The 11,313-nt window shown below is 42.0% G+C and overlaps 1 protein-coding gene across 1 annotated transcript; it reads left to right on the plus strand.

The window, feature by feature from the left end:
• Positions 1-170: 170 nt before the first annotated feature.
• LOC134750574 (nicotinamide/nicotinic acid mononucleotide adenylyltransferase 1) lies at positions 171-11,313 on the plus strand. Its single transcript, XM_063685783.1, has 7 exons — positions 171-402; positions 571-682; positions 3,190-3,301; positions 4,292-4,501; positions 6,643-6,744; positions 7,899-8,053; positions 9,884-11,313. The coding sequence occupies exons 1-7, from the start codon at positions 327-329 to the stop codon at positions 10,482-10,484; spliced, it is 1,368 nt and encodes a 455-aa protein (XP_063541853.1). The 5' UTR covers positions 171-326; the 3' UTR covers positions 10,485-11,313.

The following is an 11,313-nucleotide window of genomic DNA, read 5'->3' on the forward strand; positions in this document are numbered from 1 at the left end:
TGGTTCTGTGTTGGTTTTTAATGCTAATTTGTTTTAATAACATTTAATCACATGCTGGTTTGGCTGATAGTCAATCATTTCCGTCACCACGTGGTCACTGTAATTTTTTTAAAGAAAAAGTTTGACAGCTGTAAGCACCCTGCTAAATTAAGATGACCGCATGTCTGGTGCTTCGGCTCACATGCGCAAACTACACGAATTACTTCCCTATTTGATCGTATTGCCACAAAAATCAATTGATTGATCATTTTTGTTGTGATTTTGGAGTGATGATACAATCAAGACAATTGCAGTATTATTGAATAGTGACTATAATTTTTGGCAAAATGTCCCAAGGGAAGATAGTTTTAATGGCTTGTGGGAGCTTCAGTCCCCCAACTTACATGCATTTGCGAATGTTCGGTGAGTTGTTATTGCGTATAAAATTTTCCTATTTCTTATAAGGAACCGCGACCTAGGTGTTAGTGTGACGGTCATATCATGTTAATTATATGTTTGTGGCCATACTTGCTTCTATGACGTATAAATGTGTGGTTAATTAATAGTTTCAATGGTATTGTGACGTTTCAGAAATCGCCAGAGATTACATTCACACGCTGGGTTTGGGGACGGTGGTCGGCGGGATAGTGTCTCCTGTGCATGATAAATATGGCAAGAAGGACTTGGTGGCCGCACACCATAGGTAAGTCCTTTATTCTAGTTCAAGACGGAGTAACTTTCTGAAGGATGAAAATCATGTTTTTGCTAACAATGAGCTTAGCAATCATGGTTGTGTCCTTAATAATTGAATTCTTTATTGCCTTAAGTAGAGGGAGAGGTTCCTGAGTCAGATAACTTGATTTTGGCTGCTATGGCACATCCTTGCCTGAACCCCATTATCTTCCTAAATTATTGGTTTTAAACTATATAACAATAATTTAATAGCTGAAAGAATTTCAGAGACAAGTCTAATGGTTGTAACCCAATAGCTATGAAACTGGTTGTTATCCACCATAACCAAATTTATGGGTTGGCAAATTGCCAAGTTTTATAGTTTGGAATATTGATTTTGTTTGCAGAAACTGCAGTTCTTATGCACAAGTAGAGTTGTGCCGTTCCCAGTAACATATTACCCATTTAGTATGGGGAATGTTACAGAGCAAGAAATTTCCCGATACAAAATGGGGAATGTTACTGAGATCGGCACAACTCTATGCACAAGTCAAACATCATGAGCGGTATAACTTACTCATTTATTTATTCGCACATGATTAACATCTTTGTGAGAATTGTTTTATTTAACCTTGTGATGTCCGGTGTAAAACAACATTTTGTATACCTATAACATAGAGGCTCCAGTGCCCGACACAGCTCCAATAATCAAGATTTTCGATCATAATGTCATAGCAATAAAGTTGACAGCAAGGTGTCGAATATTGGGTCTTAGCATGTCGATTATTGAGGTGTTTATGCTATGATTTTTTTTATATTCGCTTTTTTTTAACTATTATTCATTTGAAATTCAAAAACTAAACAATTGCTTCTGGACCTCATAATGGTACCTTCTTATGTGTTATATTTTATTCTTTAATTAAAGATAATATCAGTAAAATTAGTTGCAGTAAATGCATTTTTTACTCATTGTTCTAGTGTACCTGTTAGCAATGTGAGATGGGTATTAATATGAGGCGGCTAGCTGTTTACATAATATCATATGTCCCATTTATTTTATTTATAATCATGCATACAGTTGTGCATACATGTTATTGTAAGGCCACTCAAACATTAGATGCTTGTAGTATTTACTTTTGAACATTAAGTCCATCTTGTTAAATAAACTATTTATTTAACTACCATTATGAAGCAAATTGAAGGCAGATAAAAAAACAATATTTCTTAATAATGTAAAAAATATACCTATTAATTTAACATGCCTTATCATACTTTATCTTACATGAGTTACATATGTGATAGGAAAACTGCTTGTTAATAATGATCGCAAGAAAAAATAATCTTATTCTATAACTATTTTCGCACATACCAATAGCATAATTTATGTTCGGTCGAGTACGCAAACATTTTTACAAGCCAATATTCCAAAAATATAGTAGTGAGTGGCGGAGAGGCGTGTACATATATTTTTGGAACATTGGCTTGTAAACTTGTAAAATGTTTGTGAACTTCACTGTCCAATACCCTAAATAACAGGGATGTAGCTAGAGGATATGGCGCCCGGGGCCGGCACCAAATTTGCGCCCCAGTCGCCGGGCCTCCAAACGAACTGAACTAACGAACGGGTTACTTTTACTTATAAAATTTACGTTTACGAAGCTACTGGATCAATTAAGTTGAAATTTGGTACACATGTGTAAGTTTGTGACCCAAAGATGGACATGTCATCATCATCATCATCATCATGTCAGCCGATAGACGTCCACTGCTGGACATAGGCCTCCCCCAAGGCTCGCCACTCCGACCGATCCTGTGCCGCTCGCAACCACCGAATTCCCGCGACCTTCACCAGGTCGATGGACATGTAACGTAAACAAATGAATTTTAAACATGGGGGCCACTTTTGGGGGGTAAATAAGAAAATTAAAGAATAAAGTTTTTCAAACTATATTGTGTTACATATCAATTTAAATGAAAAAGCTTATTGTAAGTATCTCTAATATTTTTTTTTTCATAATTTTAGGACAAACAGTTTTGAAGTTATTCAAGAAATTAGGCAAAAAATTACCATTCCCTCCCCTTTATCTCCGAAACTACTGGGTCTAAAATTTTGAAAAAAATATGCAAACTAGTTCTTTACCTAGAGATGACAGGAAAACCTATTAGAAATGTGCAGTCAAGCGTGAGTCGGACTTAATTACTTAGTTTTTGATCCGACCCCTACGGGTTTTTTAAAGACAATTCACTCATTCACTCACGTTTCACATAAAAAAATGCATTGTTTAAAATTGTGTAATGTATGAAACCCATGGAACGCGAGTCCGACTCGCACTTGCCCGGTTTTTTTTTGAAAAATCACTGATAGTATTAGCTTGTATTTCTTTTATGCAATTTATGCAATGCGGCTCAGGTTGTCAAATTCGATTTTATTCTGTGACCATAGAAATTCTTGCTCTGAATTTCTGAAAAAAATCAGCTGTATTGCCTGTTTTGGCCGTATTTTCGTATGATATTAAATTGAATGTATCATATTTGCAGGATATCCATGTTAAAGCTGGCACTGCGATCATCTTCGTGGATCAAGGTGTCCGAATGGGAGACGCAGCAGGAGGGCTGGACGCGCACCAGGGTGTCCTTACGACACCACCAGGTACATTTCTAAAAAAAACACGTCGCTAATGGGTCGCGTAAGGGAAAGTCGAAACAGCATTCTGAAGGTGATTGCGAACAGATTTAGCTGCCTCATAATGTGACATTGGATGGAGCAGGTTAGGTCTACTTTGACATATGTCAAGTGACCTAGGTGTGTAAAACAAATGTAATTAAAAATACTTAGTGTAGGTAACTAATATAGCTTTTAAGTTAATATAATTAACCATATATGGACTTATGGGTTTGAAATAAAGATATATTTAATTTAATTTCTGAGTCCTAATCTTACGGCTTAACTTACGTATTTTTAGTCACTCGCGCGACATGTTTCGGAAAGCCTAGGTCTCCATTGTCAAGCACTAACAGCGCACGAGTAGCGGTCACGATATCTGCGCGCCGCGTACTGTCGCTTGCCGCGCAGATAGCCGGTTGGGGCCGTTGGGGGTGAGGGGTGGGGGTGGGCTTGCGCGGTAATTGTGGCGGCGTAGGTTCGAATCCAACCGACTGCGCCAATGTTCGTTAAACAAGAGACCGAGTTCCATAGCACATTGGTTTATGTTAAAATGAGCAACTACGTACATGAAATATGCTCCAACGTCTATAAGAGCGTTGCCGTTGGTGCAGGTTTTGCTGCACAAATTCATGAAAAACTTACATTCTCTTTTGATATCCGGACATACTGGACTGGCAATGCTTAAATTAGTCATGTCAGCAGTTATGACATAATGCGGCGGAGAAGGTACGGCCATAGCCCATTTCGTACCTTATTGCAGTGACAATACCTCTAATAATTATGAGGTTTCTAGCGGCTTTCATCAGATATTTGTGAGCACCTTAGCCGCTGCGATTTATCTGATGGTGACTATACTGACTATACGAAATGGTACCTACAGATTTTTAATTTGTTGACTACAAATACAAACCCAAGGAAATAAAAGTGTTCTGTTTTTTTTTTTTTCTATATTGTCACTCCATTGTGTGGTTACAGGACACAATCAACCAGCACTTGACCTCAAACCGCTGCGACGCCCCCTCGTGGCTCCCCGACGACATGCTCAACGTCAACAGTCTGGACGAACCCGACAACCTCATGACTAAACTCAACGGCAACCAGGATGAAACCGTCACGGTTAAGTTACTGTGTGGTGCGGACTTGTTAGAGTCCTTCGCTACGCCTGGCTTGTGGTCTGATGATGATGTAAGTTGGCTTTGGCAGCGATGACTAAACTCAACGGCAACCAGGATGAAACCATCACGGTTAAGTTACTGTGCGGTGCGGACTTGTTAGAGTCCTTTGCTACGCCCGGCTTGTGGTCTGATGATGATGTAAGTTGACTTTGGCAGCGATGACTAAACTCAACGGCAACCAGGATGAAACCGTCACGGTTAAGTTACTGTGCGGTGCGGACTTGTTAGAGTCCTTCGCTACGCCCGACTTGTGGTCTGATGATGATGTAAGTTGACTTTGGCAGCGATGACTAAACTCAACGGCAACCAGGATGAAACCGTCACGGTTAAGTTACTGTGCGGTGCGGACTTGTTAGGGTCCTTCGCTACGCCCGGCTTGTGGTCTGATGATGATGTAAGTTGACTTTGGCAGCGATGACTAAACTCAACGGCAACCAGGATGAAACCGTCACGGTTAAGTTACTGTGTGGTGCGGACTTGTTAGAGTCCTTCGCTACGCCCGGCTTGTGGTCTGATGATGATGTAAGTTGACTTTGGCAGCGATGACTAAACTCAACGGCAACCAGGATGAAACCGTCACGGTTAAGTTACTGTGGGGCGCGGACTCGTTGGAATCTTTCGCTACGCCGGGCGTGTGGTCTGATGATGATGTAAGTATATACTTTAGTTTCGATTTTGAATTAACTTAGCGTGTTTTTATGCGCGTTGGTATTATACCGTATGTACAAATACCACAAAAACAAGATGGTATAAAGGATGCAAGAATGCGCAAACCTTATTGATCATTGGGCGGGTCCTCGCAGAGCGAGCAGCCTCGCGAGGCAATATCCTCGCCTCGCGCGGCAAACAGCCCGCGACCGGCGACCGGCGACCGGTGTAGACGTGCCTCGGCCGAAGCAACGCGGCTCACGGCTTCGTAATAGAGGCTCCTCGGGACCCATATAGGTACGGGCAGGGAACGTGTCGTGTCGGAGCTTTCAATACTCTAAAACTTTAACATTAACGGAAGGTAACTCCTCGAGAAAGCTTTCAGGGTGTTAACGGTTTAACTTATAGAAATCCCCAGTCGAACAATGTAGGTCGCAAAATAAGTAGTATCATCATACAGAACGGCCACGCACCGCCCCGCCCCGACTCGAATGCCCTCGCCCCGCGACAGCAGATTGACGGCCGTTTACCGGACGCTCAGTACTGTTTTTAAGCAACTGACTCACACTATGACGCATGCCGCGTGTACAGACGTGCCGATCACACATGAAAACGCAAGTGTATGTATGTATAAACTCTTTATTGTACTAAACACAGAACACAAATATGGCACATAAATAGGCAGTACAAAGGCGAATTTATCCCTTTAAGGGATTTCTTGCAGGGATTTCTTTAAGGGATTTTTTCAAGTGATTTTTGATGTACTCATACTCATTTAATCATTGCTTTGTGTGTACAAAAAGATCTTAAGATTATTTTTCTCAAAAATGGACGGCAAAGTCGACGTTGCCGGTTAAAAAGTAGGTCGCGAAGTACGTAGTTTATGGTCGGTCAAAAAATTAAAAAGTTAAAAACATTGCAGTCTCGATTTCGGGACTGCAATGTTGCATACAAATTCCATTATTTGTCGAGTTCCAAATTTTTTAAAAGTTGAAGTGGCCATATCAAATGAAGGCATAGGTCCATTAAACAGCCAAACAGATGATCAGTACTTATTATTATAATGTTGGTACCGCGACTATTTAGGTGTCTCAAATAGGTTGGCGTATTTTCAGCAGAAAAATACACTTCCATTTTTAATTTAAAAAATAAAACGGCGGCAAAGCAAATCTGTTTAGTTTTTTCTGTGAAAATATATACATAAGAACGTTGCTTCTGTAAAATATTTTTATTATATTTGCATTTATTGCGCCATTTTTGAGAAAAGCACTATATATGACTCGGCTGGAAGGCTACTTGCTGGCTTTGGATTCAATTAAACGGACTCCCAAGGTCGTCCGTTTAAAACGAATCCTCAGCCAGCAAGTAGCTACTTCCGAGCCTCGACAATAATGTACTATTTATGTTTCAACGCAACCCTGTGAGGGTACTGCAATAAAAATGCTGCAATGTGTAGCGTGTGCGCCCTGTGATGTAGGTCCAGCCTGTCCGTTTTCATTACAGTTGGAGACGATAGTGGGCCGGCACGGGCTGGTGGTGGTGAGCCGGGCCGGCGGACAACCCGACAAGTTCGTGTTCGACTCCGACATGCTGTATAAGTATCGGGTGAGTCGACACACCACCTGTTAATAATAACAAAAAAAACCGGCCAAGTGCGAGTCGGACTCGCGCACCGAAGGTTCCATACTTTTTAGTATTTGTTGTTATAGCGGCAACATAAATACATCATCTGTGAAAATTTCAACTGTCTAGCTATCACGGTTCATGAGACACAGTCTGGTGAGTGGTGACAGACAGACGGACAGCGGAGTCTTAATAATAGGGTTCGGTATTTACCCTTTTGGTGCGGAACCCTAAAAAGTGGTCGGAGCGTATCAAGAATAGAGAGTATATATACCCAGAGATAGGCTGGATAAAGTCGGTGTCAACATCTTAAGGCCATTTCATCGGTTTGCCGCTATCACTGTCACATTTCGCAAGGAAGAACGGGAAAGAATGGTCTTTCCCGTTCCTTCTTGCGAAATGTGACAGTGCGCATGGGCACGCCAAGTGTCAATTTTGATCGAATTTTGTCGATTTTTTATTTATTTTAAAAACCTTGCCTTACAATATCGAAATTCGAAAGTGGTAAAATTACTATCTAAGTTAAGTGTTTTTTCTTCTTTTCTTTGTTTATAGTGTCGCATAATAAATAACCGAGTAAAGTTGGATTAAAAGTCCTAGTTAGAGGTTGCTTTGGGAATTAATTGTATCGAGAGAAGTATCACAATTCGTCTATCGGAAGCTTATAAATTAAAGATAATATATGAAATAAAACTTTGAAAACGGATTATATCGCGTATATTGAATTTATAATACATCCCGACGTTTCGAACTCTTTACAGCGTTCGTGGTCAACGGGTGACTGAGGAAAAATTACAAAGTGCAAAAATACCCACATACTAAAATAATGAACAATCATAGATTACAAACTTTAAGGCTGGTTGTACATGCAAAATCGGTTCATAAGGCTAGTTATACACTACAATTATTTTAAGTAAAGATATATATATATATACGCGATAAAAACTACGCCGGCTCCAACGGCGGTTTTATTTCATGAGTAACTATCGCGGTAACCGAAGACAATATTAAAGATAATATAATCAAGAACTACATATATTTTTTCCACGTCTACGAATATCAACGTCTTTTAAAAAAATATGCCTGAAGCGGCGTGAATTTGAGTATTACTTTTACTTGTTGTTTTTTTATTTCAGAGAAACATAACCCTCGTAACAAACTATATAGCCAACGAGGTGAGTTCCACCGTGATCCGCCGCCTCGTGCGCCGCCGCGAGAGCGCCAAGTATCTCACGCACGACGACGTGCTCGCCTACATCCGCCATCACACGCTGTACGGCGCGACACTCACGTGAGTTACACAAGGTCGACTCACCGGTCACTCACGCACGACGACGTGCTCGCCTACATCCGCCATCACACGCTGTACGGCGCGACACTCACGTGAGTTACACAAGGTCGACTCACCGGTCACTCACGCACGACGACGTGCTCGCCTACATCCGCCATCACACGCTGTACGGCGCGACACTCACGTGAGTTACACAAGGTCGACTCACCGGTCACTCACGCACGACGACGTGCTCGCCTACATCCGCCATCACACGCTGTACGGCGCGACACTCACGTGAGTTACACAAGGTCGACTCACCGGTCACTCACGCACGACGACGTGCTCGCCTACATCCGCCATCACACGCTGTACGGCGCGACACTCACGTGAGTTACACAAGGTCGACTCACCGGTCACTCACGCACGACGACGTGCTCGCCTACATCCGCCATCACACGCTGTACGGCGCGACACTCACGTGAGTTACACAAGGTCGACTCACCGGTCACTCACGCAAGACGACGTGCTCGCCTACATCCGCCATCACACGCTGTACGGCGCGACACTCACGTGAGTTACACAAGGTCGACTCACCGGTCACTCACGCACGACGACGTGCTCGCCTACATCCGCCATCACACGCTGTACGGCGCGACACTCACGTGAGTTACACAAGGTCGACTCACCGGTCACTCACGCACGACGACGTGCTCGCCTACATCCGCCATCACACGCTGTACGGCGCGACACTCACGTGAGTTACACAAGGTCGACTCACCGGTCACTCACGCAAGACGACGTGCTCGCCTACATCCGCCATCACACGCTGTACGGCGCGACACTCACGTGAGTTACACAAGGTCGACTCACCGGTCACTCACGCACGACGACGTGCTCGCCTACATCCGCCATCACACGCTGTACGGCGCGACACTCACGTGAGTTACACAAGGTCGACTCACCGGTCACTCACGCACGACGACGTGCTCGCCTACATCCGCCATCACACGCTGTACGGCGCGACACTCACGTGAGTTACACAAGGTCGACTCACCGGTCACTCACGCACGACGACGTGCTCGCCTACATCCGCCATCACACGCTGTACGGCGCGACACTCACGTGAGTTACACAAGGTCGACTTACCGGTCACTCACGCACGACGACGTGCTCGCCTACATCCGCCATCACACGCTGTACGGCGCGACACTCACGTGAGTTACACAAGGTCGACTTACCGGTCACTCACGCACGCCACCTACCCCAGGGCAGGGCTATAACCGCGAAAATCGAAGTTCGCAAATTGCGGGCATTTTTCTCTCACTCTAATTACGCCTTAAAAGAGAAAGATCTCCGCAATTTGCGAATTTCTGTTTTTGCGGTAGCCCCTCAGGGCCGGTCACTCTCGGGAGTTACCCGTGTTCATTGCGCCCGTCACTTACTCGAGTGATCCACGTTCGCGTTACCAGTCGAGTTCGACTCGTTACGTGTCAGTCACGTGTGTGGGTACGTGAGTTACCCACGTAATTTTTTTTGTGTTATTATTCTGGTTAAATTTCGTTACAATCAAGTAAATTTTAACGAAATTAAACATTTGAAAAAATGACAGAAATAGAGGCAAACTTTTTGTATTCTTCAAATTTAATCGTATCAAAATTGCTTGATTCCCCAAAATAAGGTCGAAGTGGTCGAAGATATTTATTTATTTTGTCAACCTAATTGCACTGATTTTGAATTTAAGCACCTTTAATATGCATTCAAACTTGTAATATAAACAACTAACCTTATCAATATTATCCAGTGACAAATAACTAACTGTGCCCTCTTCGCATGCCACCCTGGATACAGTGAGTATAATCTCAACAATCTCAGAAAATCTCCACAAGACGTCCCGATGTCCCCCGATGAAACCAGCTTCAAAAACATACTCATCTCCATCCGAGACAAACCTACCATCACCGATCAAACTATAACTGTCAAAAGAAAGAAATCCAACTACCTAATGCCGACTATGACAGATTCCATCAGTCCTATAGTTGACAGACCGAGACAGGCTTACGTTGACAAGGTCCCTGTCAACTACGTGCCGGGGAAAGCTGTCAAAATTGTCAGCGAGGTAAGCGAAACTTACAGCTCTCTTGACAGTTATTTAGCCAAAGACGAGTGTGATTATGAACTTTATAGAAGAAGGGTAAGTGAGGGCAATGTGGATACCACGCTTAAAGTGGAACCGAAAAAACGATGCACATCGACGATTCGAAAACTTAATAAGCCTGATATTAAAAAGAGTAAGTCGGAGGTAAGTAAGTTGTGCGATAAAATGAAGAGTATTAAAATGAAAGATAAGGAGAGCAGGAATTATAAGACGCGCAGTTGCAATGATATCGTAAGGCTCATTTTGACGAAGCATGGGATTCATGTTATAAGCGATACTGAAGCTATTGTTTAAAACACATGGCTGTATTTGATCAAATATCCGTAAAATGATGTAAGAGATGCAGTCATGTAACGCGATCACAAATCACAAAGTAAATTTCTATACAATCGTTGCAACCAAAGCTCGGCTAAAAAATAATAGAAACTATGTACTCGTAATTCCGAAGTTAATGAATAATGATAATATATCCTGAAAATACCCGTTTTTAGTGTTTTGTACCCAAAGGGTAAAAATCTTAGTAACAGGGTCCCGACCCTATTACTAAGACTCCGTTGTCCGTCTGTCTGTATGTCACCAGGCTGTATCTCATGAACCGTGATAGCTAGACAGTTGAAATTTCCATAGATGATGTATTTCTGTTGCCGCTATAACAACAAATACTAAAAAGTACGGAACCCTCGGTGCGCGAGCCCGACTTGCAATTGGCCGGTTTTTTGGTTGTAAACCGTCGATATTGCCTTGTGAGTCTAAATAACTCGTAAAACGACTATGGGTCAGTATTAATTATAGATATTAAAACCAAACGTAATATTCAGCTTTAACGACATAATTACTTAGTAGAAATAGTTAACTCTAGATTTTGTGCCGTAATTTTTCATCGAAAACTATACATATAGTGTACCAAATGTATCTTAGATACCAATCCATCGTTGTGTCAAATTTATATTTGCCTGTAATTTTCACGCAAAAACGTATAAAATATAAAATTAATAAAAATTATTCCAAGAATAAAACGCTTTCATAGAAATCGATAAAGTACCTAATAATTTAAATGATAAAATAATACGAATTGATGTTAGTTAATAGACAAGTTAAATTAGTTAAGTAAGTACTAACTATA

Source organism: Cydia strobilella, chromosome 20 (assembly GCF_947568885.1).
Source record: "Cydia strobilella chromosome 20, ilCydStro3.1, whole genome shotgun sequence".
Taxonomy (NCBI): Eukaryota; Metazoa; Arthropoda; class Insecta; order Lepidoptera; family Tortricidae; genus Cydia; species Cydia strobilella.

Bases quoted from the DNA above. Each gene is read 5' to 3' on its own strand.
- LOC134750574 (XM_063685783.1), top strand. From the start codon at position 327: ATGTCCCAAGGGAAGATAGTTTTAATGGCTTGTGGGAGCTTCAGTCCC. The intron at 403-570 runs GTGAGTTGTTAT...GTGACGTTTCAG, and splicing joins CATGCATTTGCGAATGTTCG to AAATCGCCAGAGATTACATT. The intron at 4,502-6,642 runs GTAAGTTGGCTT...TTTTCATTACAG, and splicing joins GCTTGTGGTCTGATGATGAT to TTGGAGACGATAGTGGGCCG.